The sequence below is a fragment of the Loxodonta africana genome, chromosome 15 (assembly GCF_030014295.1).
Source record: "Loxodonta africana isolate mLoxAfr1 chromosome 15, mLoxAfr1.hap2, whole genome shotgun sequence".
Taxonomy (NCBI): domain Eukaryota; kingdom Metazoa; phylum Chordata; class Mammalia; order Proboscidea; family Elephantidae; genus Loxodonta; species Loxodonta africana.
Window position 1 is genome coordinate 18,749,994 of NC_087356.1, and position 27,838 is coordinate 18,777,831.

Consider the following 27,838-nt stretch of genomic DNA (forward strand, 5'->3'; position numbering starts at 1 on the left):
TTGGTTGAGTATGTTTTTGGGTGGCTTCACGGGTAGCAATGAGGCCTGGGCTTCAACTACCCGTAACTAGGGAAGGGCTGTGGCTGCCCCTCCTCCACACCTCTCAACTCAGGCTGAGGGTGTGTGTCTGGGGAGGAAAAAGGAGGATCTCAGGGACAGAAAGCTCTGAATGGCTTCGTAACCACTGAGTCCTGTGACAAGGCTGGGGGGGGGGTACATGACTCCTGACTCCATGGCTCAATATTGACCCTTAAAACCTTAAGCCACCTTAACCATTACCATCCAGTCAATTGGATTCCGACTCATGGAGATCCAACAGGACAGAGTAGAACTGCCCCACAGGTTTCCAAGCTGTAATCTTTATGGAAGCAGACTGCCACATCTTTCTCCCACAGACAGGCTGGTGGGTTGGAACCACCAACCTTTTAGTTAGCAGCAGAGCACTTCACCACTACGCCCCCAGCACTCCTATTGACCCTTATTTTTCATAACTAAAAACCCCAGCCAGTTTCTTTAAGCCTCAAAGTACCGAAGGGCCGTAAAGGTAGGAGCCTGGAGTTTGGTGCTGCTCCGGTTCCTTCCTGTAGTGGACATGCTCCCTTCTCTGCACCCCGGTTTCCTCAAACCGGCTCGGCCTCCCGACAGGGCCCCCCTCCAGACTCGCCACGGGAACCGAATCCAGCAAGTGTATCCAGCGAGTGTATGCGAAACGCTTCATACACCATTGAGCTACACACAAACGTCAAGGACTATTATCACCGTCGCTGGAACGGCTCCAGGCCAGGGGAAGTGGCATTCCACACGAGCGTATGGATTGGGTTGACTTAGAACAACACCATTTCAAAGCACGCGGCCACCTGGCCCCGCTTTCAGGCACTCAGCTCAGAGATAAGCGACCATAAATCCTTCTCTAGAGGAGGCCCGACTCTGCGCGCTAACGGACACGGGGTCCACCCCCAAGACGACCACCGAGAACAAGGCAGAAGGTGGTCAGGCCCTAAGGAAGGTGGGAGAGGCCGGGCCGCGGGATCTGTTTGTGCTCCGGCCAAATCCCCCACAGCCAGCCGGGTCCCAGGGGGTCGGGAGCCGGTTCCCCAGCTCGCCCGCCCCTCCCCTCCCCTTCTCCTTTTCTCCGGCCTGTGTGCCCGCAGCCATTTCTTGTCACTGCCGAACAATAGGCCCTGCTCGCAGCTGGCAGCCCGGCCGCCCTGCCTGGGGCCTTCCGAGGGGCGGGCAGGGGGAGGGGAGGGGACGCCCCTGGCGGCTGTGGGGCGGGGTCAGCCAGGCCGCTGTGAAAGGGGGTTCCCGGCGTGTGTGCGCCCTGGTCACCCCTGGTGGCCTTGCAGTCCCAGGATCCTTAGAAGCTGGCACTGGAGAACTTAGCGCCGCCTTTCCTCTCCCTCCCGGAAGCGTTTGTTAAATCCCTGAGCCCCGGGCCCACCCCAGAGATGCAGGAGGAGCCCCTAGATCACTCAAGTATGGTCAGGAAGGAGAACTACTGCCTGCAGCTGCAGCAGGTATTCCTGCCTCCTTTTTTTGCTACTGAGCCAACTGAGGCCCAGAGAGGGGAAGGGCTGGCCAAAGGTCACACAGAGCTGGATGAGAAAACATGGGGTGGTCAGCCCTGTATAGCCACCCAGCCCTGGCTCACTGCTGGTCCCACGGAGCAGCTTCCTCCTCTTGTTTCTCAAAGCAATGCTGCTGTTGTGGCAGGCGGAATCCACACCCCTATGAAGAAGAGTGAAATACGGGGGGGTACAAGCAGCTTGAACCCACCCAGTGATATCAAGGAGAAAGTCCTGGAGATCTGCTTCCGTAAAGATTACAGCCAAGAAAACCCTATGGAGCAGTTCTACTCTGTAACACACGGGGTCGCCACGAGTTGGAATTGACTCCAGGCAACAGGTTTGGTTTTTTTTTTTTTTGGTTATGAAGAGGACCAGTGGTGAAGCAACTCATCCAAGGAGTAGAACAGGTCTCCTGACTTTGTTCATCCTCCAGGAGTAACCTGCTGTGAACCCAGTGACCTGAGGGCACTGATAGCAGACCAGAGAGAGGGCTGACTACAATCCCAGCTCTGGCACCTGCCGCTGTGTGGCCTGGGGGAAGTTGCTTAACCTCTCTGAGCCTGGGTCCCTCTGTCAAGAAGAGGTGGCAAGATAGACCTCGAAGGCTGGGGCAAACTGTCTATGAGTTCATGCACACAGGCACTTAGCACTGTCTGACACACTTGTGTGCTCAGGAAGTGGTAACCCTGGAGACCGTTACCCCTATTCAGTCAAGGATTCCCTTCCAAGAGAAGCCACAGGGACATTAAAAGCAAACAGAAGGGGCAATGGAGACATGGGACCTTAGATTGCCATGCAAGCTCAGAGAACAGTGTTCTCAGTAAAGAAATAGCTGACCACTATCATGACAAGCATGGTGTTCAGAAATCATGATGTCCCTAAAAGTGCAGCATTGAGGTACCCCAGCTTTGCTCTAAGGCCTCACCTACAACACCACGCTGAGAGTGGAGACCTGGTTTGTGGCCTTGCCGGTTGTCCTGACCACTGTAGCTAACATTTGTAGGCACTTTATGATGTGCCAGAACAGTCCTAAGGGCTTTACGTGTGTTGATTCACTTCATCTCTACCCCTCCATGAGATAAGTTCAGTGATGACCCCATTTTATAGATGAGGAAGCTGAGGCACCAAGAGATTTGAGAACTTGCCCAAGGTTACACGCTGTAAAAGGTGGAGTCAGAATTCAAACTCAGCGAAATTCTGAATCCCAATAAATGGTCTCTGGCCACTTCATCACTCTGGGTCTCAGTTTTCATGTCTGTAAAATGGGGCCCTTTGACCAAAGGATCTATCTCTAAGGTTCCTCCCAGGTCTTAAGCTCATTGAAGATGTTTACTTTTCTGTGATGTATTTGATTGTTTTATCCCTTTGGCCCCTGCACCTCCACCTCCGGCACCCAGTGCCATCGTGACTGCCATTGTACCTGTATTCATCTTTCCAGACGTGTATGTCCCCAGTCTACGTAAGCCCCTAAGCACAAGGACTGTGTCCTGTCCCCACTATGGTCAGATACTGTCTGAAGCATTGTGTGGGTTGCAAAGATCTGGGTTTGGCAAACATTTCCTGTAAAGGGCTAGATTGGTCTCTGTCTGAGGGCCATTTGGTCTCCATTACAACTGCTTAACTATGCCATCATAGCATGATGCAGCCACATTGTTGTTAGGTGCCATCAAGTTAGTTCCGACTCATAGCGACCCTATGTACAACAGCACAAAACACTGCCCGGTCCTGAGCCATGCTCACAATCACTGTTATGTTTGAGTCCATTGTGGTAGCCATGGTGCCAAGCCATCTTGAGAGTCATGTTCTTTTTCGCTGACCCTCTACATTTCCAAGTATGATGTCCTTCTCCATAAAAAACAATACATAAATAAATGAGTGTGGCCGTATTCCAATAAGACTTTACTTACAGAAGCAGGCAGTGAGCAGGGTTTAGTCCGGGGGCCGTAGTTTGCCGATCGCTGGCAAAGATGGACACCCCAGGTTGGCTGCTCTGAAGAACAGCAAAGGGTAGCTGAGCAAATGCGCGGGCACAGCTAACCCAGCCACCTGCTATGTGTGTGTGCAGGGACACCGAGCCCTGCAAGAGCCGAGAAGAGGAAGAGGCTGGCTCTGACGGGGTGCGGGGTATATTCAGAGAAGGCTTCATGGATGACCAGGCATTTGAGCATGACCTTGAAATGATGGGTGAAGTTTCCACAAACAGGACGGGGGTAGGTCCAAGCAAGAGCGCAGGAGGGGCAGTGCAGTGTGTGCTGCGGAAGGGCAGTATCCAAGGGTGAGCATCGGGGTGGACCTGGGCCCGGACATGGAGTCTTGTGCTTCTCTCATTCTGTACAGTAGGGTCAACTACACAATTTCCCCCCTTTTAATTCAACAAATGTTTTGAGTGCCTGCTATGTGCCAGGCACAGTTCTAAGGATAAAAGCAAGGGTCTGGATTGTATAAATCAGGGGGCGTACTGGAAGATGAAACCCTATGGGGCAGTTCTACTCTGTGCTATAGGGTCACTTCGAGTCTGCACTGACCTGACAGCACACAACTGGAAGGTGTGGAGCAGAGGAATTGCGGGAACCACTGTTCTAGAAGGCCAACTCCAGCATCAGGAATGCTACAGAAATGACTGTGGCAGGAGGACTAGTTAGGAAGCAGGTGCAATAATTACAGGCAAGCAGGGGAAGAGGGTCTGAGTTAGGCAAACTGTGGTGGAGAGGCAAAGGATGCGGCAGAGGGAGGGGACACTTGAGTGGCTGGCTGGATGACAGGCTGCATGTTGGCAGCCAACTCAGGCCTGAGAGAAGGGTGATGAGGCCAGCGAGAGGTCCGCAGGAGAAGGATCAGCTCTTGTGGGAGAAAAAGGCTGTTTTGGACATGCTGAGTTTGAGATGGTCGATCTTGGTAGATACGTGAAGCCTACAGCTCAGGAGAGAGGCAGGAGCTGGAAATAAACTTTGAGTCCTGGGTGGATTATGCCACCTCAGGAAAGCTAGCGGTAGAATGAGCAGGCCTTGGCAAAGAGCTGGTCACAGACCAGACCCTGGAAAAAAAGTGTTTAGAAAGATCTGGAGGTATAGACCTGAGGGGTCCAAGAAGCAAGGGGAGAGCCAGGAGAGAAACGTGTCACAAGTCCGAGAAGGATGAGTTCAGGTGGGAAGGTCAACAGCACTAACTCCTGCAGAGGTCACCTGGTCACCTAGACCGTCCTTTGTTGTTAGTTGCTGTCGAGTCGATTCCAACTCAGAGACCGTGTGTGTGCAGAATAGAACGACTCCACAGGGTTTTCAAAGCTGTGACCTTTCAGAAGCAGATCACCAGCCTGTCTTCTGAGGCACCTTTGGATGGGTTCAAACCGTCAACTTTTTGGTTAAGGTAGTTGAGCACTTAACCATTTGCACCACCAAGGGACTGTTCCTTAACATAAGCAAATTATAACATATTAGCTGGGTATGCTCTGGTCCGAAGAAAACACTGCATCGACACTTTGCTCATCTTTTAACTGTTTATTGTATAATATAAAACTACAAAAGTAAGACTGCTCATTTCCATGTACATTTAATCTGTCCAATTGTTTAGATTACAGCCCAAACCTACATGTGAATACAGCCATCTGGGTTCCGATGTAACGTCTGTAATATTGCATAGAAAAGGCACAGCTCTCAGGTCTGTGGGGGAAAAGGTTACACCTTCTTTTGGACAAAAAGCCCTCCTCAAAAACCATGCACCAAACATGTCACTATTTACAGCTTTTCCAAAATCACGGTTGCTTGCATGTACAGACTGCACTTCTCTTCCGAATCTGTTATCCCCAGAGGAAGTCCAAAAATTCTATTGGCTTTGTTTGCAGTAGCATTTGATCCCGGCTAATCTTCAAGAACCATTTGGACTCGTTCTTAGAAGCACTGACGGCACCTGTACAGGAGCAGAACCGCACAGCCTTCTCCGCCGTCCAGGTGCACGCAGTTATGGTGCGTCAACCCCCGACGGCCCATCGGTTAGATACACTCTTCCCAGTATTCTCAGAAAACGTATAAGGTCCAATTCACAACAGCAAGGTTTTGAAATTAAGACAATTAATATACAGTAACAATCGCTGCACAGAGTAGAGTCTCTTGGTTTTTTTTTTTTTTTTTACACCTGTCATTTAAGAAGGCTGCCCTGTGGTATTCATAATTCATTGTGTGCCACAAAGGTGGCTAATAAATTTAAACTTTAAAAACGATCCTTACGTTGATACTTTGGCTCTTTGTTGTTTATTTATTTAAGAAAATTTCCTTGACTGACCTCAGGGCAGTTGGGGCGCTCCAAGGGGCTATGGCAATAAAAAGCTCAATGATAAAGACACTCAAGGTGCAGCGGAGGCTCTGGCTACTTCTCACCCTTTGGTATGAAGGAGGGTGTCAATGTGGGTGCCCCTTCTGTCATAAAGAGAAAGTGCTACTAAAAAAACTTTAAAAATATCAACCTTTTGATGCTTGATTTTCTTAAAAATTTGGAGGTATTGAAACATTCTTCGTCCATACCTTTTGCATATTTCAAATAGACCCATAGTAGAGAAGAGAGTAAAAACGCACGTGGACTGTGCGCACAATGAGAAGACCCAGGGGTCTGGCTCGGACCCCTTTTTTAATACAAATTTACATTCCTACAGAAGAATACATTCCTACCATACATTCTGCACATGTTACGACCCAGATGTTGTTAGAGCTCCATAGTACAATAAATATATTTACACAGAAAAAAAAAGGAATAAATAACTTATGGGGGAAAAAAATCACTTCAAATTCAAAGCTCTTACTATTCTGCTCTCATCCTGTCACTTCATTGCACATCACTGTCAATAACCACCCCTCCCAGCCCCAGCCCGCCTGTCTTCTCATAAAGGCACCTCAGACTGCCTGCTCGGCTCCGGGTGCCACGTGACGTCCCTTACAAAGGGGAGGAAGGCACGGCTGCCAACTGGGGTCTGGAAGCACGTCCCCCAGTCCGATGGGGACTTGGAGACCACGCTGGGGCACAGACTCTCCCCTGTCGGGACATCACTCTATAAAAATAAGACACCAGATGATTTGAACACTTGGTGGTTTTGCCTTTTTGGAAAATGGGCCCACTCATTCCCCAGGTCTTCCTCGTGAGACTCTGAATAGCAAGAATTTACAGCAAGGGTGTCCAGGGTTTAAAAAAGCATTTGCCTGCTGTTGTTGGGGTTTTTGTTTTGATTTTGCAGTCCAGCCTTACAAATACAAGAGAATCAGAGAACCACTTTTAGGCAACACTTCTCTCTGCTTATTTGAACTGTTGCCCAACATATGGGATTTGTTTAAACACACGATTTGCTAATCCAACGAAAGTACAGTTGTTCTAAGTTACTGTAAATCGGTTTTTAACAATGGTAAATCAACTGCTTTACCATGTCATTGTTCGGCATAGTCAACACTATGGTGTATGTATGTGTGTGCAGCATGTGACGACCTCCCCGCGTCCTCCGGTTATCAACACCGTGGAGTCTGGGGCAGACTTGTTCTCGACAAGGAAGGAAAGCCCTCAGAACTGACAGACAGTGACACCGGCTGCACCCACAGCAACCGTCACCTTAACTATGTGGTCCCTAGTCCTGTCAGAGGAGACAGCACATCTGCACAGACAGAGGAGTCATGGGGAGGATTCTCCTAGGAGAACAAGTACAATTTGATCAGGGTCTCATGCTCTGCTGAGCTGGTAATCAGCCTTTAAGACATATTCAAGTGGGAAAAAAGTAAATTAGAACGTAGAAAGATTTAATTAGATCATACACAAAACCTTTTGCCTAGACAAGCAGTTCCTTCATCACAAATGTATTTGCTTTGCCATGTGCATTATAAAAATAAAACTATGGCTTGTTTAAAGTGCCATTTTGTCAAGTTGTCTCTTTAAATTGGCCAGAAAGGCCCAATTTTATCCATGGCAAGAAGTGAGCAGAATTGGTGACTGAATATTGACAAATGACCAACAACAAAAACAACAACAAAAACAAAACCCCATAATTTAAAAAAAATTTTTTTTAAATAAATATAAAAGTTATTTCTAAAGAAGCCATCTGCATTTCAACAATATAGGTTGTAACCTGCACGCAACAGCTAAAGTACCATTGGAAGAAAGGAAAAAAACCTGAAACCAAAAGGCCATAAACAGTTTCGGCAACAAGCATGATAGATTGCAAACGTTTTAAAATTAAATGTACACCACTAGAATAAAAAACTACTTCTCAAGTGTTGGGGGAGGGGATGGGAGAAAGGAGGAACATGCATAGAAAGTCTTGTCGGTGTATTTGGGTAAGATGGCCTTGTAAAACGTGATGTAGTTAAAGCAGCTGATTCAAGAAAGCAACCAGGTTGGAAGCTGTGACGTAATGTGACAAGCTCCAGGTTCGGGAGCCACCGACGTCACAATGAGAGTGTGCTCTGGGTCGGTGGAGGTGAGCTGGGCTCACTGTGGTGATGGTGGAGATGCCATGTTCAGCACTTAGCAACAGAGGGGACAGAAGCTCTAGGGAAGGGGAGCTGAAAAGACAATTCGGCAACATGATGGATGCCTTCTGGGGAGATTTTCTTTTTTAAGAGCCCTGAGCATTGCAAGAGGGCTTTAGTTCCATGAAAAGCTTGGTTGCTTTTAAAACAATTTTGTTCAGATGTAAAATTTCAGTTCATAATAACAAATATGCCACAGAGAAAGACTTGGGTTTGATTTAGGGAAAAAAAAAAGCACAAACTTGGCATACATACACACTTAAGTGAGCTACTCAGTAGCCTTCCGCTCAAAAGAGGAAGCCAAAGAGAGCCATCACTCAACCTTCGAGCTCCACAGCCATCTCCCGTCTACTGCTTAACGCAAGTTTGATGAGCAGACGGGCTCTGGCCTTGGGAATCTCAGTACTGGCAGGTGTTTGTGCCAGGGGGTTGGTACTTGTGAAACTTGGGTGTGATATCGTCTGGCCCTTTCTTAACGCAGTGTGTGTGTGTGTGTGTGTGTGTCTGTGTGTGTCTGTGTTTGCATTTGGGGACATCAACTGCAGACTGATTTGATCCAATTTTCTCTTTGCACCATACACATATAAAACATTACAATTCTATAAAAGTACAAGGGCAACTTGTACATCTGAAGTTTGCAGGAACGATGTGAGCACATCCTATCAAAATAGCTATCTCCTATGTATAAACAGCATTTGTTTTTAGAAAAACAATATCATAAACTGCAGAATCTGTACAAAAATATAAAATAAATTTGGGCAGCAGTTTCTAAACAGCCATGTAAATGCAACACTTACGAGGAGTAGTTAATGCCTCTAAAAAGGCTGAATTGCCAAGTCAACCTATACAGGGCGAAAATGTCAGAAAAGGTACTGAGATTATCTAAATAATATATATATATATATATTTTCTTTTTTTTTTTTTTTTTTGCCTCTTGCAATAAAACTTATAGAAAAAATAGACAAATATGCACATGCAATGTACAGCTTTCCCAACTTAATCCTTGTGCTTCACTTGGACTGTTCGTTCATGTCATTCGACATAATAGCATTGTCTTCGAATGTGTTCTTTCCTACACCAGGGAAGAAGGTCTCTGAGGAACCACTCAAAAAAACGCATATTAAAAGTGGTCATACTTGGATGAAGGCACTCCAACTCTGCTCAAAGCAAAAACTAGTGTGATCTTTTTGTAAAATTTTCTTTTTCTCTGAAAAAGGCAAGCCAGGGTGCATGCACAGTGCGGAGATTGTAGGGGCCGTGGGAGCACTCATGGGGTTTGGGTGGGCACAGATGTCACCAAGCCCCTCAGTCTTAGGACCCCACAAGCACCTCCATGATGTGGTCCAGTTCCGTGAGGTCCATCTTGAAAGGCTGACTCGGGGCAACCGGCTGACTGCTGTAAGGGGCAAGAGTCTTGAGGAGGTCGTCGGCCGACACTGGGGCCATTTTGGAGGCTGACCCTGACGCAGACGTGCAGGGGTCAAAATCATACATCGACGTGTCAATGTCAGCAAACAGGATGTCATCCAGGGTCAAGTCTGTCAGAAACCCCGTGGACGTGGTTATTTCAAAGTTCCCAGGCAGAGAGTCCATCAGCTTCGAGTCGTCTGTCCGGCCCTCAGGGAGCCCCTCGGGTTTCAGGGCACTGGGCTCACTAGAACTCCCCTTTGAGCTGTCAGTCACGGCTGCTGTGGCCTCTGTGGAGGTAGATGTGGGACAGAGCTCCTCGATCTCATCCAAGGCCGAGGAGAAGCTGTCCTTTTCCGGCGGGAGAGCTGGAGGTGAGAGTTTGGTGGGCACCACAGGCGCAGCCTGGGCAGTGCAAAAAGTGTCATCGTCGTCCTCGAGCAGTGAGGCTGGGGTGAGGCAGGCCTCCAGGGGCGTAGTGCTTCCGAGGTCACAGGGGTGGGTGGGTGGGGATGCAGGGTGGCTGAAGGCAGGCGGGGTCTCTCGGTAGCTGTCGCTAAGCGAGTCGCTTGGCTGAGAAGAGGGGGCAAACACGGGCCTCAGGCTGCCTTCCTGTTTGAGTTCCTCCTGGATCCGCCTCAACATGTTGTTAATTAAAACAGTCTTCTGAAGGCTGGGCTCTGTCAGGGGCCTGTGGTTGTAGAGCTTCATAAGGGAAATGTTGAAGACAGTCTGGCGCTGTAAGGTGTAGGACACCTTAGATGGACCGTCAGAGGGAGACACAATTTTGCCTTCCAGCCCATCTTCATGCTCATCAAACTTCCGTTTTCCTCCTTTACCCAACATATATCTGTAAAGGAGAGAGGAAGAAAATGGAATTAGTCACCCGAAGACGAATTTCCAAAACAAAAATAAGGAGCTTATTTAGAGGTCAGGTCTTAGACTTCAGTTCCTCATCCCGTGTTATTTAGAACAGATGAATCAATTGGGGGAAGACCTTTCAGATGAGAGAATTGGACCATCTACCTTCCAAGGCCCGTGGAGCAATTTTTATCACTAGGTCGTCTGGTAAATGTGTTTCTTGAGAAATGTGTACAACACAGACAAGTTAAGAGTTACCATGGAAACGGTGATTTTGACTTTCTCAGCTCATGTGCTTGCGTTCGCATGCCTAAGATTAACATGCAGGTTCAATTTCCCTCCCCCAAATACACTTATTTTTAAAGCCCGAGAGAACGCTTACAAGGCTATGACCCACACAGATATGTGTGTCACAAATCACAGCCTGGACACGTCGTGAACAATTCAAAGAACCCAGTTACAGAAGGGGGAACATGTACAACGTTGGCAGAGCTGTGAGTGCTTTCAAAACACTCTCTCCTCCCTCATTATTCACAAAGCCTTTCTGCCTGTTTGGTGACGTGTGGTGAAGCACTTGGCCTGCGTGAAATGACCACAGCGACTGAGCTGCTACCGTGTTTCATTCTAGAATCAGGTGCAGGAATGTGTATTTTCCAGCCCAAGTTTCTCCTTGGCCCAGTTTCATTGCATACAGTTATGTCTGAATGCAACTGGATTAATTTAAAAGTAATTTGCTCTGATTACGAGCATTGCTGTTTGGGTACTTGAGAGAAATTTCATAACAAAATACCCACTGTGATTCCAGAGATACAGATGTATCTCAAATAAACAGCGGCCTCCTGTCTCAGACCCCGTGAATGTGGTAATGGACTGAATTTTAAAGCCGCCACAAAGAACTTCTGCCTCCTCATCTCTCCTGACTCCCACAGCCAACTTCTCTCTACCTCTGGTTTTGGTGAAGACACCCACCAGCTGGTTGTCATCTTCTGGACAGTGGGCTTTCTTCCTCTCCAAGTTACTTCGCCACCACTGCCTTTCAGAATTCCTCTGCCCTGCACAGAACAATCTCAATCAAGTCCACCAGCCTTTGCCCCACAGACCTTACTTTCTAACCATTTCATCAAGACAGTTCTTCCGTTGTCCAACCAGGATCCGTGGCTCTAACGAAGCCAGGCAAACGTACCAGCGATCACGAAGATGGCGTAGGATCAGGCAACACTTCGTTCTGTTACACATAAGGTGACTGAGAGCTGACTCGACAGCAACTAACAACAACTAATGCCTGCTCCCTCACCCTCTCTGCAACGCTTACACTCAGAGCATGTTAATACTCTCCTCAGTGTGACTCACTCTTTCTGATTTCTTCATAGACAGGTATGTGTTGCCTAATATCCACCATGCGTTCTGTGAAACGGCACGTTGTGTGATTTGGATGCTGTGCGAACACCTGGGTCCATGGGGCCCAGCCCAGGCTCCCGGATACAGGGGGCCTGGTGGCTGCTGTGCAGCGTGGGGCCCTGGCAGCTTCTGCTGCAGGTGCCTCAGGTGAGCCCTTGGCGGGTCCCATCGGGCACAAGCCCAGGCAGCAGGGGAGTGGTCTTGGAGAACCAGCACCTCTGCCCAGGCCAGGCCCCGCCATACCTGCCGCCCTTGGGTGCTCCAGAACAGGGTCAGGCGCCCACTCCTCCCAGCGGCAGGGGCACCAGTTCCTGAGGGTGAGGGTCTGTGGGGCAGGCTCACTGCCTGCTGGGGCTGTAGGCAGACCCCGGAGAAAGAAAGAGAAAGGTTTTTTCTTTTTCCTTCTCTTTTTAGGAGTATCAGTCATTTACAGTGGGAGTGGAGGTGGAGTTAGGGAAAAAGCTCCTTTACAAACAGAAACCAAAGGCTGCACCTGGAGCCCCAGAGCAGTGTCTCTCAGTCCCAATCTGGGGCAGTCAGTAGGTCTTGCTGGGGCTCAAGGTCCAGCCCCTCTCTTAGGTGGCCACACCCAGCCCTGCACATGGCCTGGGCAGCCCTTCTGGGCACCAGCTTGGCCTGGCTTCGCAGGACCTGCCCTTAGGCTTTGGAGACATCTGATCCTTTAACCTGTCGCTTCTTGAACGGAGGCCCAGCAGGCTGGCTTTGCTTGGTCAGCCCAGGGAACAAGTCCTTGTCAGGCTCCTGGCTCACCGCCTGGTAGAAATACTGAGCTTCATCCTCCTCCTCCTCAGGTCAGTCAGCCCCCTTGGCCTCTGGCGGGGCCCAGGTCCTCGGCATCACTATCCTCATCAGCCTCTTCCCATGCCTTCTTCACGCCCACCAGGCTCTTCTTGTCGCGGGCCCCTCCTTGCTCCCAGTTGTGCTACACGTTGTGGGCCTGCTGGTCCTGCCTCTGGGCCTTCAGGTGCAGCCTCTTCTTCCTCTCTCTTGTGCATGAACTGTGGATAGCATATTCCCCTCCCTGGCACCCTCCTGGATCTTGACGGTCTGCAGCGCCATCCCAGGACAGATCTCGGTGAGCCACATAGCACTCTGCTGGGCCCGATGGTTGCTGCACATGGCGATGACCTGGGGCAGCTCCACAGTGTCGTCCTGGGGCCTTTGGGCTCCCCCTCGCTCTCTGACAGCCCCATGCCTGTGGCCAGCACCTCACTGATGTCTTGCAGGTGGCTCGTATTGGGGAACTTCTTCTGGAGAAGCTTCTTCATCTTGTGACTTGTGCCCACGGGAACAGCTTTGATACTGTAATGGCAGAAGCGCAGCTCCTGGGAGTGGGGGTTGTAGTTGGTGAGGAGGCAGTGCTTGATGGTGTTCGGGTTTGCCTTGTGCATGTCAATGGAGGGTAAAAGGCTCTGGAACACAGTGGCATGGGCTTCACATGCGTGCCACAAGGGGCTGAAGCTGCTGAGCACCAGGAAGGGCAGATGGGCATCCCCTGGAGGGCGCACGCTGGGCCACAGACGTATGTGCAATTGGACGCTGCCTGGATGTTATGCAGCACCTGACCATATATCTAAGTCATTGCTTTGCAATTATCCTATTTTTCTTCCAAACTCTACTGATCTCTTACTGAATTGCTACAGCTGATTTTGGTCATGCCTCACTCTTTAACTCACTCCCAATCTATGCTGTCTTAGACACTATGGGGTGTCCCTCAGATGCATAAAACCACCTTCAAGGGGCTAAATATCTCCTCCTGCAACTCACTATAAGGAGCCCTGTTAGCGCAGTGGTTAAGTACTTGTTTGCTAACCAAAAGGTATGTGGTTCGAACCTACCAGCTGCTCCATGGGAGAAAGATGTAGCAGTCTGTTCCCATAAAGATTACAGCCTTGGAAACCCTATGGGAGGTTCTACTCTGTCTCACTGGATTGCTATAAGGTTGCTATGAGTAGGAATCGACTCGACGGCAACAGGTTTGGTTTTCTGGCTACACCTCATTATGAATTTGAATTACGAATCTCATCCTAAAAGAATAAGGCCAAACATATTATAAACTTCACAAAACTTCCCTCCAAGAAAGCCACGCTGCCACTCAAGGTACACATGCAGAAGCCAGGGTGGTCATGGAGCCTGCCTGGCACTGAACCCCAACTAACTGTGGTGACCAACTCCACTGGCCTCAGACTTCAGGAAAGAAATATGTAGAATGCTGCAATCTACCAACGTCAAAATTAGCTTGAGACTTCGCTAATGTGTAGGAAGAATACGGAGTTACTTGTATGAAACACTCTCTCCCATTTTGTAAACAGTAAGAAAATGGCTGTCAATCACTAGGACCAAAGATGAGTCAAGTAATTAACTGTTCTCTAATATAAGGAAGGTATAATAAACAACTCACGTATCTAACACTTCACATGACAGAAATACTTCCTACTGTTTAGTGGTAAAAGTCTCATTTGTGTATATACTTTGCATAGAACCTTTCCTCTGTAAAGTATCTCTGCCCAATTAAACTTGAGAGTGAATTACGAGTTGAGGTGGTTTCACTCCACGTTACAAAACACTTTCTACTTTATGTGTTACAGGACAATTGTGTTTTGAAACAGATAATTGTATTCACAATTATACTATCCGTATTTGCTTACAATCATTTAAATACTTCCAGAAAAAAATCCACATTGCCAAAGTGCTTATCGAGTGCATTTAATTCTCACATAAAGCTGTTGCAAAATAATGTGATCATGCCTGACTCATTTAAAAGTGAGTGTGAGTCCATGAGTGTGTGTGTGCATACATAAACAAACACATACATACACACTCTTAAAAACAGCATTTCTCTAAATGGGGTCCCTAAATGGTGCTTGTCTGTGGGCTGTTACCAGCCCATAATGGGGTAAGTACAGATACTGCAGAATTTAGAAAATTTTATAGTAAACTGACAAATTGTACGCCCACTGAATTAAAATAAAAAAAAGGCGGGGGGGGCTCATATTCTCCACATCTTCATGTGTTTATTTTGTTTTTCTTGTAATTATTCTGTTTTATAAGCGTATTAGTCCATGAAGGATTGAAAAAAAAAAAAAAAAAAAGGTCCCTCATCACAGTTTGAGAAACACTGTTCTAAAATGTAAACGTAATAAACAACTAAAACCGAATCAGCTCATCACCGCCTTGACTTTTTATTGGTTTTCTAGGGGAGAGGTAATATAGTGTAAACTTTTCTTTTAGTCACTATGTAGAACTGTCATTTAAAAATGCGTTGCTGCAACGGACTTTTTCAATAACTTACCTTTCTCTAGAAATAATCACTGAATATACAGAACTCAAATATTTAAAAAAGCTCATGGGGTCAGGCAATACTATCGTATTTAGCGGAAATCCAGTAGCTAAAAAGAGGTGTGTGGAGGTACTTTCAGAGAGATTCCAATATGAGAAGCACTAATTTCCAATTAGAATGGCCCAGGTGCCTGTAGCTGTGTGGTAATCCTAATGATTTAGAAAAAGCCTGATAAGACATTTGTAATGCTGCCCAGAAGGGCAGGAAGGCGGGCCCTTGTAAGCAAAATCTGTGAGCAGGAACAGATACACAAATCCAATCTTATGCTTTTCAAGTGTATAAAGGACCCATGACACAGTTTGTCTCAAAGCAGGTTTGTCTTCATTTCTCCTATATATGTCATGAGGCAAAACTAGTTCTACATACCCACTGAGATTGCAAAGCACACAAAATCTTGAATTTAAATCTAATTCTATTGAAAAAATGTATAGAGAGGAATAAAATACAACATCATAAAATCTACCTCACATTTTTACTTAAAAATGAAGTCAAGTTTTCCCAAAGTCCGTTTAACACACTAATGTTTACAGAGTAATGCCTCCCACCAAGGGGTGGTCAGGAAGGGCCTCAAACTCCCAGGCTTGAGGGCGTTTGAGCCAGAGTGGAGGGTAGTGAGACTAAATCTTATCACTCAGGGCTTTGTTTTAAGGCACAATTTAAAGAAGAAAATACATGCATCTTAAGAACCTGTGGGCAAGCAGTCCAACAACGCACCAGCCCTTCCTGGGGTCTCTCTGCTGTCGCCTCAGGAGCCTTTTTTCCCTCAGCCACTCTAAGAAAATAATAATAGGGCTTTAAGAGAGACACCGGGAGGCACGTGACCTTTTAAAGGGCCTCACTAGGATGCAGCTGGAAGAGGAAGCAGTGGCTGAGCTCACACTGGGGAAGGGAGCCTTCTTTCTGCTTCTCTGAGGCTGAGGGACATGCACACCAGGAGGTGGGCCTGGAATTCACAGAAGGGTTAGGTTTGTGACTCAATGGGATCCTACGTTACCCCAAGGCTCTGACACCCCACTTTGTCTCTTCCTTCAGCCTGGGAAGACCCAAGCCCCAAAATCCATGTCTTCTCTCCAACTTTCCAAAGACGCAAAGGGACCCTGAGCTTCAGGGCTGGGCTAGAGACCCCCACCTCCCCATGGAGGAGTTAGGAGGACAGACACTCACGTCCCCTCAGGCCACTACAGCAGTGCTCCCTCCCTCTTCTGCAGATACAACTAACCACAGCCACGTTTCTACTGAATATTCATCAGCTCTTAATTTAAGATTCGAACAAAACACCCTCCTGCCCCCATAAACTTGTTAGAAACAAACTCGATGCACTCTGATTTTCTTAGCATAAATTTTAGGAAATACTAACTGCAGCAAACTAAGTTTTGGAAATGAAGAACAAAACTTATTGGTAGGAACAGGAATGAAAACTTCTCTTACAGAGTTTTCCAGAAAGTTTAATATTGAATAAAACTCTCCGTTCTCCACACCTGACTTTCAAGTGCACAGCTTTCCATTAGGAAGGACCCTACCCTTGAAAGCTACACTTTATTGGGGAGATGGTGTTAAAAGATATCAAAAGTAACAAACTTCACAAGGTAGGACAAAGGTCCTCCCCCAGTCTTTCGATTCACCGTACTGTGGTGGCTTGTGTGTTGCTGTGATGCTGGAAGCTATGCCACCAGTATTTCAAATTCCAGCAGGGTCACCCATAGTGGACAGGTTTCGGTGGAGCTTCCAGACTAAGACAGACTAGGAAGAAAGGCCTGGTGACCTACTTCTGAAAATCAGCCAGTGAAAACCCTGTGGATCACAACAAGATACTGTCCTATACGGTGCTGTAAGATGAGCCCTGTAGGTCGGAAGGCACTCAAAACACACAGCGGCTGCAATGAACTTGGGAATACCAACAATCACAAAGGCGGCACAGGCCCAGGCATCATTTCATGCTGTTGTACATGGAGACGCCATGAGTCAGATCTGACCTGAGGGCCGTTAACAAAGGTCCTCAGAAGACAGAGGACCAGAGAAACAGAAGGCCGTGGTTTATATCACTACTGAGTTCTGCCAATTCCAGACTGAGTGGCACCCACAGAAAGGATCATCATGGGATAGGGCGCTCAGGGAAGACTCCTCGAAATAGGATTTGTAGTGCCACCATTTAACATTTGTATCTAGGGTGTGGCTGTCTCTTAATGTCTGTCCCACCCCTGACAGTAAGCCCCTTGAGGGCACAGGCTGTGTGTTTCCTGCATCTCTGTATTCCCTGTGTAGGGCAGAACTGACGCACGGAAGACGTTCCATAAATAGTTACTGAATAAATCAATGGTAAATGCAAAGAATGAAGAAGACTGATGGGACAGCCAGGGAAGAACTGTAAGATCAAAGGGGTGTGTGTGTGTGTGTGTGTGTGTGTGTGTGTGTGTGTGTGTGTGTGATATGGGAGGGAAGTGCCAGAAGGGGAGGACTGAACAGACCTCAGAGGCAGACAGCTTGACAGGGCAGGTCCTGGGTAACAAAAAGCACTAGGATCTGAGGTACAGAGGCTAGGCAGGGAAGCTCCAGCTCAGAAAGTCCCTCTGTGAAAACGTCTCTTATTATTTAGTTCTCAAACTCAGGCAAGCATTTGAATCGGCTGGAGGGCTGGTCACACAGATTGCTGGGCCCCACTCCCAGCGTTTCTCCTTCAGCAGGTCTGCAGCGGGCCTGGAATCTGCATTTCCAACAAGCTCCCAGGTGATGCTGGCCTGGAGACCATATTTTGAGAACCTCAACTTAGGCTTTTCCCCATCTGGTCTTTTAATGTTTAAGCCGGGGAATATCTTTATTCAATCGTGAGTTCTAAGGTTTTCTGTATCTGTGTTTAAGCAAGTAGGAAAAAAGGACATCAACAGCATTTTTGTGATGGTAACTGACAACTGACAATTTAAAATATAGTATGTGCACAATTAAGATGTTTTAAGCTCAATTTCAAAGATAAAGTTTGGCTTCTCAGATTGATACTGGAGATCCCGCCGGCCCACTGTGGCCAGACTCTTTGTGCTGTGTCTTAGAGTGAACGGCAGTGAGGCCTTTATGCCCAAGGTCCAAAAAGAGCTGAAACAGTACCAGGGCTTAAAAAGGGTAACGTTTCATAGCTTTTGTTTTTAAGGTATTAAAGAAATGCAAACACATACACACAAAAACAAGCAAATCAAAAAAGTTCTCTTTAACTCACTGTTTTTCAACTATTTAAAAGCTATACCTCTTTTGAAAGATTTTTTGAAAATCACATTCTTCTTTGACGTTATTTGAAATATTGAAATAAAGTAAATGTTAATGAGTTTAGAAATTAAAACATCAAGTCCACTTTCCAAACTACCACTTCTGCCATTCCCACTAAATCACTGCTTTAGCCTGCAGGCTCACTAGGATGTCCTCCTCGGTGCTCAGGGCTTCCTGGCATCCCAGAGCCTGGAGGGTGCTGACTGGCTGCACCCAAGGGAGGGGCTGTGCTGCCCCTGCTGGCGACACGCTCTGCTAGGGCTTTGTGGGAGGCCTGCATGGGGGGTCCTCCTTAGCCCACCACTTAAGAGCCTGCCCCTGACTCATGGCTACCCCGTTCACAACGGAAGGAAATGCTGCCCAGTCCCGTGCCATTGCCAGGATCAGTTTCAGACGGCACCACTGTGGTCCACAGGGTTGTCACTGGCTGATTTTCAGAAGGAGATCACCAGGCCTTTCTTCCTAGTCAGTCTTAGTCTGGAAGCTCCGTTGAAACCTGTTCATCATCAGAGCAACATGCAAACCTCCACTGACAGACGAGTGGTGGCTACATGTAAAGTGTGTTGTCCGGGAATCAAACCCAGGTCTCCCACACAGAGGAGGAGAATCCTTCCATGGAACCATCAGTGTCCCCCCAGTGTTCCACAGGGGCTGGCTTTCTGGTGAAGACACTTTCTGACTCTGTGCCAATCAAAAAGTGATGTCAACGTCTGCATGATGTTTTAACTCAACTCATTCCAAACAACAGTCGTGATCCCAGAGAGAAGGAAAACCTCCATCATTGACGGACTTTCCTGCTCACTATCCAGAGAAAGGTAGATAACACTACAGAATCTCTTTAAGAGGGGATCAAAATTGACAGCTCAGCCCCATTTCTGAGAAATAACAACTGGAGAAGGTGTGACTGACTGCATGACCAAAAAGGCAGCAGAGGGTGAGTGAGTGGAGGAAGCTGGTTCCACACCTGCAGGAGCACAGGTGGACACGTGGCTCAGAAAACAGTACAACACAGGTAGAGGGACACTTGTTGCCACAGAAATTAGGGACACACTTCCAACCACCTAAAACCAATCGGGTCATATCTTGTTTACATTGTCAAGAGTGTGATGCAATTTCCTTTTGGACTAGTAGATAACGACAAATAGAAACCCAGGGCTTTCCCTTCTCAGGGGTGCAGCAGGTTTCACAAGTTAGTGCTGTGTTGTTGTTGTTTTAATTTCATTAACAAGGCAGAACTGAACTTTGTGGCAGCAGTTGGGGAAGAGGATAGTTACTGGAGGGGCCCACAGCTTCTTGGGTCTATTTTGTCAGCTGGGTGGTGAATACACCAGTGTTTGCTTTGTGACAAGTCCCCGGCATGGGCACTTGGAATCCATGCACATTTCAGTATGTGCGCTATACTTACTAAAAATCGTTTTTAGAAAAATGAGTGAATAGCTCTCAAGAAAAAGGATATGAATTTCAAAAGGAGCTTTAAGAAGCCATGCCCCCAATCTCTTTAACTACACTGCCTAACGTGACCGCTGGTTGCTGAACAGCCCAGCAGAGTGGGGACTCCACCCATAAGGGCAACGCTGACATCAAACTCCATCAGAGGGGGCACTTACATTAACGCCAACAATTCGGAGCAGCGACTTGTCTTCACGGATCTACCACTTTTAAAGGAAAAAAAAAAGAAAGTAAGAGAAGATACGCGGCCAGTGTCTTAAAAGGCGGCCAGTGGAGGCTTGCTGACATCCTGTGAGGCCACAACCCACAGCCCTTAACTAGAAACACATACATTCAGGTCCTTTTGGAGGTAGTGGTGAAGAAAGAAGCATCCTCGGCAAAATTACTGTGTAACAAATGTAGGGGACAAAAAGAGAGGCTGGCTCAAAGCGGGGCCAGAAATTGTTTTGAGACAATTTCTGAAACACAGAACACTTGTTTCTGTTTCTCTTCGCTGGCACACTGGCTTTAAGATGGGTTTTGGATCCTGCTGTTGAGGTGGTTCAAACGGAGAGCCTCTGTGCAAAACAAGAAGACCCCTCCCACCAGCCATGCGGAAGGGGCTCTAAGAAGTGACTGACTCTCTCATAAGCGAGCAGCGAGCTGCTTCCCCATGGTCTAGTGTCAGGCGGTGACACAGCAGCTCCCAAGCAGGAAGGAAAAGCCCGATCCTACTTCAATGGGGGGAAGCCACAGCTTGCTCAGGCAACTTTTTACACTGATAAAACATTACACCTTAAAAACACCCATGACTAAGACATCTGATAAAGCCCGTGCTTTAACACTGTCCCTCCCCACAAGTAACAACAAAACGCAAGAGAACAAGAATGCCACCCTGAAAAGGACGTAGTTGGTGATGCTGGTGGGATCCGGGAGGAAAGCTAATAAAAACAGGCCAAATCCTCAGCCGGGGCTGTCCCCGGCACAGGAAGGGTGGCCGTGCGCCCAGCCTCAGGGTGGCATTGCTTGGTGCAGGGGCATCTGAGCACCCAGAGTGTCTGCCTCGGCCCAGGGAAATGGCTGAAACACGGCCAAATTCCAATGGGGAGATGGCCTCTCTGCTTATTTACTGAAGGAGTAAGGGCTCCTAGAAGACAAGGGCGAGTGTCAGGGGCAGAACACCTAAAGCCACCCACTCAGGGAAGCCTTTTTTTTTTTTTTTAAATCAAAGCTCATCCAGGATTTCTGAGGTCCCCGCAGTAACATCCATGCTAATTGGTAAGTAAGACAAAGCCTTCCCTAACAAATCAGCAATGTAATTATAAAGCCAGTGAACTGTGCTCCAGCGAGAGTCCGAACCTGTAACCTGACACCACTGTCTGCTTCCCCGAGCCTCCTCCAGCTCTCCCCTGCTGCACCCCGGCAATTGGAGGCCCGAAGGGCGACGCAGCCGGGCTGTTTATTAAAGATCAGACACAGCGCTCTGACAGAGAGCGACAACGACAACCCTCTTTACTTTCTTGACAGCGTCTTCAAGCCTAGAGATAACTGAAGTTCACCTAGGAAGTTAATCTCTAAGTAAATTAAGGGGAAAAAGAAAGTTTTACTGTTTGGGGTTGTTTTCTGAAGTCCACCTTTTTAGAAAGTTGAGCTTTCTTTCTCGGGATTTTTACATGCTCCTATTAAACTGAAGACAATTTCTAACACTATTCACTTGTTGAATATAATCTTCCGGGAGAAGAAAATATATTTTTTAAATGTCGACAACTGCATTTAATAAGCAAAATCGAGTCAGATTCTGGGAAGGAATTTTTCAAGTAAATATTTCTTTGGAATAAATTATGGCCTTGTTAATAAACCTCTGGTAAGAAAAACAGGCTTTTTATAGAGTAACTGTTAAGTAGTATACAGTGTTTCCAATATCCTGACTTACTGATCCTTCTATTGTCGGTAATTTTAGGTTTTAATCCTAACTCTTGCCAAGCTAGGCACACCAGCCATCCTTTTTCAGCAACAGTGGAAATGCAAGCAAGTCTTACACTTTACCTAAGGGTTCTGGCTAAAAACACTGCACACTTAAAAGGTTGAGAAGAATTACACAATCTAAGTTTAACAAAAACATACCCAATATGATGCGATGCCTGGAATTTGCTTAAAAATACTCCAGGAAAAAAGAGGAAAGGCCATGTAGATGAAACCAGATTGACAGGCTGATAAATGCAGAGTTCAAGCCGGGTAATCAGTGCAAGGGGGCTCGTTGTACTCTCTTTACTTTTGAGTATGTTTAGAGTTTTCCGTAACAAAAAGTTGAAACACACAACCTATCAATACATATTTTTTTAATTCTGTGAATTAAAAAAATAAGCACAATTATTTATATCATCAATGAGAACTATAAACTTGGCTTTTTTTTTTTTTAACACAGAAGAAAGCTAGTAGGGCTCTATGTAAACAAGCTCACCCAGTACAAGTAGGAACTGTCTTTAAACTCTGCAAGACCATGCAGCATCACCAGCCACAAGGGGGCGCGATAGAGCAACAAGGCACCCCTCAGTCAGATCCTTCAATACAATTTCTACCAACTGATCTCTCGTTGTATACAAATTTCCAAGATTGTTCCCAAATTCAGGTCTCCACAGGCCACTGCTAAGCAAGCTGGGAGCCTTGCCAAGATCAAACTAAATTATATTAAGCTACAGTTCAAACTCTGGAAATACTGTATGTAGTCAAGTTTGTTACCATTATAGAAGTTAACACTGATGGTTCAAAAACTGTGGTTAAAACCCTCAGAGGATTCCTGAAGTGAGAACACACACACAACAAACATACAGTCCAAGTCAAGAGGTGTGGACGTGGGGAAGCCAACAGTTCAGAGTTTCCAGTGGGGGTTCCTCAAGTTGACTCCCAAGGACTCAGTGAGTCTCCAGTTCAGCACTAAGAATTTTCCTAGGATAGAAGCCTTCAATAATTTCATTGCTTCTTAGTGTGGCAAATTACCTCCACCCTGAACAGACACTGCGCTTCAGGCAGTTATGTGGGAAACGTTTTCATAAAGAATGTTGGGGAGGAGCCATTTAATTGTAAAATGTAATGCAATTAGCCTTAGAGAGATAATGAAACAAGTTACTGTGCAACAACTTGCTGGAATTCTTTTTATTCAAATTACAAGTTAAGGTTGTATGACGTATGTTCAATAATAATGCTGATAACACATGAGCTATTTTCACCAACCTTTCCCTCTGAAATTTGGTAACTAAGAACATAATACTATTTTTATATATAATTATTTAAATAATCATGCTACTTCATAATAATTTGGTGTCAGGCGCACCTCTTTTCCATTCAGAATTTAAAGCCTCATTAACATTCAGGCGAGGAATTCTTACATTTAAACTTCTTTCCCAAAAGATTGTGTGCCGGCCCCCACCGTCATGCCCCATGCATAAGGGGACTATTTTTCTCTCCTGTATTTATAATTGCTTGGATGGGATCCTTGTTTCAACTCTCTCCTACCATCTTTTCCCCAAAGATACTTTGTTTTTCCCCTCACACTAAAACTAGAGACCCTCAATAAACACTGTCAGGAAAGAAAAAAAAAAAGGCTTTGCTTAGAAACCAAAGCCTTGGCTAAAGGTATGTGACAACTTTTAAAAAACGATGACCATCAGATTTATAAAAGTCACACTACAACAGGTAAGTGTAATCTGTAGACAATTCTGTGAAAGATAAAACTGTATCTTGGTTGAAGCAAAAGGCTGCCCTCTAGGTTTTCTTTGTTAACCCATTACTTGCTACTAAAAGGAATAAAAATTGAGTGTGCTACATCAGGAAATGTTTTTATGGAGTGTTTCTTAAAAGTTATGACTAGTTTTTAATCTTCTTTGCTTCTCAATTTTTCAAAGTGGAAAAATCACTTAAAAGAAGACCTGCTACAAAATAGTCCTCACAAATACAGAACACATTTCATCTTTTAACTTCCACATACAATCTGAACAGGAAAATTAGAAAAATAATATTTCTTTATCTACTTACTCAGTAAAACTAAACCCTGTAGGGTCTAAATCTGGATTCCTTAACAACAAAAAAAAAATCACATTTCTGCAGCCTGACATATGAGTACAAAAATGTATAAGGTATAGTATAATAAAGATATACTCAGAGACATGTAAGAGGGAGAAAATATTTCATTAATATGTAAATACTATTCCATGTAAGTAACATACATATTCAGAATGTTTATTTTAGCTACTCCTAAGAATCAGACAAGCTAGTAATAAGGTTTTACAAAGCCAATTTAAACTTTATACACTGGAATAAATCACAAAGTAGAAAATGGAAATAAGGATACAAATTAAACTTGGGGGCAAGGAACGATACTTTGTAAATAGGGCAACCATTTTTTTTTTTTTTTTTAATACAGGCATTCCCCTGGTTACAAAGGTCAGACTTACATACAACCCATAGTTAGGAACCAACCCCATAAAGCATATTATCTTAAAAATTTGAGGTATGTAGAATGGTTCATAATAACAAATGGGCTACCTGGTGACACGAACACATTATTACTGTATTATGTTAAAGATGTTTTAGTGTATCTGGAAGTGTTTCTTTAATGTTTTTTATACATAGAAAAGTACATTACATACTACATACTAAGACAAACCTTGGGCTAACTGACATTACATACAAACTGTACCTAACTGTTCCGACTTACGTACCAATTTGACTTAAAGACAGACTTAGGGATGGTACTCGTGCCTGATCCAGGGACTGCCTGTAATTATTTTGAGACTATTTTTAGATAAAATGCATTTTTAACAGAGGATTTCTGTGTATGGATAATTTTTTGGGTTTTATGCAGTTAATCAGTCATGTACAAAGTAATCAGAGTACTGCACTAAATGTGGTGAATATTTATTTTCGAAGGACACTACCTCTTAAAATTTGTTTCAATTATCTTTAGGAAAAGTCTTTCTACTACTACCCAGCTAGGCCATCTTGTAACATTCTATTCATGCCACCCTATCTTCAGGGGCTTTGGAAGAAGGCAGGTGTCAGCTGAGGAATCCACATTTTGAATCTGTAAACCAACTTCTGTCAGCCAGCTAAGAATCATTACTAAAAAATACTAGGTGACATCTATTTTATTTTTTCAGACATGGTAAAAAAAAATAATAATAATAATCAGTTTATTTTAACAACTGTCCAGAGAAGACCAACACCAGGTTAATCACAGAGAGGCAGAGAAATTTCTTCTTCAGCTGCAGACCACAGGGCTCAAATTCCCATACCAGATGGGTTTTCTGTGAGCTGGGAGAAACACAGAAGTACACCAGCACACGGAGCTTCCTCAAAAAAAGTACAGAAATCTGAAAAGCAAATCTGTATCATGTGTTATAAACTGGGATAACCATTCAAGGGAGATCAGTTTAAGACAGTTGCTACCTCCTTATCTCTTTAGCTAGAATCTTAGGCAAACCTGTTCTAGGGCAGAGATGTCCTTGGGACTTTCGGATGCCCCGAGTTTAGCTCTCACAACACTTTTCAACACAAGGGTGGGGTACTCCAGCAGCCTGCTGGAAGCCCCTGTGGCTGCATGGTGTGGAATGATAAGCAACCAGCCAGAGAGGAAAGCAAGGGGCCAAAGGTTGAGCTGCAGCAAGTGACATTTCATTACAGCATTTAATTTTCTGACCATGGCACATACAAGCAATACATTTTACTTTTGCCCAACAAGTTGATACAGGCCACCCGAAGAGAGTGTGTATATATATCATGCCCTTATATAAGAGCCAGGAACCCTTCCCTTCTTCAACAGTCTGCGTGAAACTCCTCAGAAACATGAATATTTAGCTTAGCTTCTTCTTTCCAGTGATGAAGGCTTTTTTTTTGGGGGGGGGGGAATCTTAGAATTAATTACTACCTCTGCAAAGTTACAGGTTTTGCAGAGAGACAAAAAGACAGTAATGCAGACATGAATAAGAACTTAAGTTTGCTGCTACCTGGAGTTACTAAACTACAGAGAAACAAAGCTGCCTTTGGGCAAGTAATACTAGTTAGACCTGCTGCAGCAGTTCGGTGGCTTCAGCTATGCCCTCCCTGTCCCCCAGCCCCCGCCACATAGCTGGCTCCTGGGGCGGTGCTGGGCCAGGCTCGCTCAGCTCTCATCCTGCCATCCCTGTCTGTACAGAGCCAGTCCTGGACACACAGCCTGCCAGTGGGAGGGGAGGCTGGGCAAGAGGGCAGAGGGCGGCTCCATTCTGAACCCCAAACTGCAATGGGTGCAGAATACAACTTACATGATGCTGGGTTTCTAAAACAGACAATTTATCAAATTTTGGTGTTTGCTTCAGCAAATTCTGGCAGTTAAGTTCAGATGACAGACAAAAGATTCCCGAGAAAAGGTAAATAGCACTTCCCAGCTTTAGGACCCCTCAGACCACAAAAGACAACAACATTTCCAAAAGGGAGTGTCTGCATTGTCCGGTGTGCACATGTGTGGATGACTAGTATCTGTCTTATTCCATCAGGAGTCCTAGGGTTTAAAATATGTTGTGACGTTTTTACTTTGAAAATTTTATTTGTATTTCAAAAACTTTTTTCTTTGACAGCCAAGCATTTTTTTTTTTTTTTTTTGTCTCATGATCTTCAAGGAGAAAAAAAAAAGAAAAAAACAAGGCATCTATTTATTACCCAGAATAGGAATGTCTTCTTACTGGCCTGACATATGCCATTCACAGACTCATACAAAGAAGAACTGCCACGCAGCGCTAATGGAGAAAGACACCGCTCCACACAAGAGAGATGGGCACTCCGGGGGACAGTCCTATTCACAGGGGTTTCCCGGCACCTGCACCAAGGGCAGAAGCTTGCCTTTAATACCAACTGCGCTGCCCATCTGAGGCAACCATTTTCTAAAAAGACACGCCCAACTTTGGCTACTAGCTGTTTCCTTCAGAAATATTAAGACTAAAGTATCCACAAGCATCTTAAACAGGACTCAGAGTTTAGGTTTATCTGTCAACTGTTTTCAGGAATAACTACCGGCAGTAGGTAGAAAGTATGTGACTTGTGCAAATGTGGTGGCCACAGCATTTTTACATCTCCATGTTCTGTGGGTCAATATTAATTAGTGGAAAGATCTGAGAGGGTGAGTGTGTTACCTTTATTACCAGGCCATTTCCACTTCAAGTGGAGCTTGCCCTCTGGCTCCTTTAGCTCAGGACCTGATCTTTGGACTCAGTAATCAGAGACAACGCGCTCTCTCTTTTTTTTTTTTTGCCAAGAAACTATTGCAACTGGAGCGCTCTCTCCTGCAGGCTATGCCATGACAACAAACATGAGATTTCTGTAGCAACAAAGTCTTAAAAATTCTACAAGTGAATTAACTACCTTTAAATACTGGTATTTATCTATGCATGTCTTTATTTATAAATAATATTGACAAATGGTCTTGAGTTTTCTGATATAAACGAAAAAATGAAATAAAGCTTCATACTTTACCAGTGCTCTTTAATAAGAGATCACGGCAAAAGAAACCCCTGGAAGTTTCTATCTGTTGCAGCTTTCACCTTCCTTAGGTACTGAAGTTTAAAATACTCTGATTTGAGGGTAAGCTGGTAGTATAATTTGATACTAATAATTTGTACTCTGCGACTTTAGTTACTGCTAGAAGTAAGTTTATATATTTGCCTTCGGACATCCTCAACCCTCCCGTGCCTTTTCTGTGTGTATACTAACCCCTTTCTAAAATAGTGTTGTAACTTTTATCTTGCCTTTGGAGCTCTGTTTAAAATAGCAAATGCATACGCTATCAGTCTCCACACAAATTCTAGTGAGTTTTAAAATATCAAAATATATGCTATTTTACCACACTCATTAATAATTCAGTGTGGGGCAACTTGGTGAAATTTACATTTCAGCTTCTCAATCAAATAAAAAAGCTTTAAAGGGGGGCAAACCAGCAAGTGGTAGTCTAAAGATTTTCTAAATCTGAGTTAATATCCTTCTCTTAGTTATTTAAGGGAAACAAGCCTCAGCAGCTCTTACCTAAGAAGCTCTGA

General features: G+C 45.5%; 1 protein-coding gene and 1 pseudogene across 3 annotated transcripts in view; both read right to left on the bottom strand.

Moving 5' to 3' along the window:
- Positions 1-5,045: 5,045 nt before the first annotated feature.
- SERTAD2 (SERTA domain containing 2) overlaps positions 5,046-27,838 on the bottom strand; it is a 123,198-nt gene continuing 100,405 nt past the window's right edge. For 2 of the 3 annotated variants that reach the window (XM_003413638.4, XM_064268657.1), the window contains exon 2: positions 5,046-10,325. In XM_003413638.4, coding sequence (XP_003413686.1) covers positions 9,380-10,321 — 942 coding nt within the window. In that variant the 5' untranslated portion in view covers positions 10,322-10,325 and the 3' untranslated portion in view covers positions 5,046-9,379. Of the gene's footprint in view, positions 10,326-19,954; positions 20,003-27,838 lie in introns of all 3 variants that reach the window. The other variant, XM_064268656.1, reaches the window with a different exon arrangement.
- LOC111751567 (suppressor of SWI4 1 homolog) lies at positions 10,332-18,627 on the bottom strand (annotated as a pseudogene).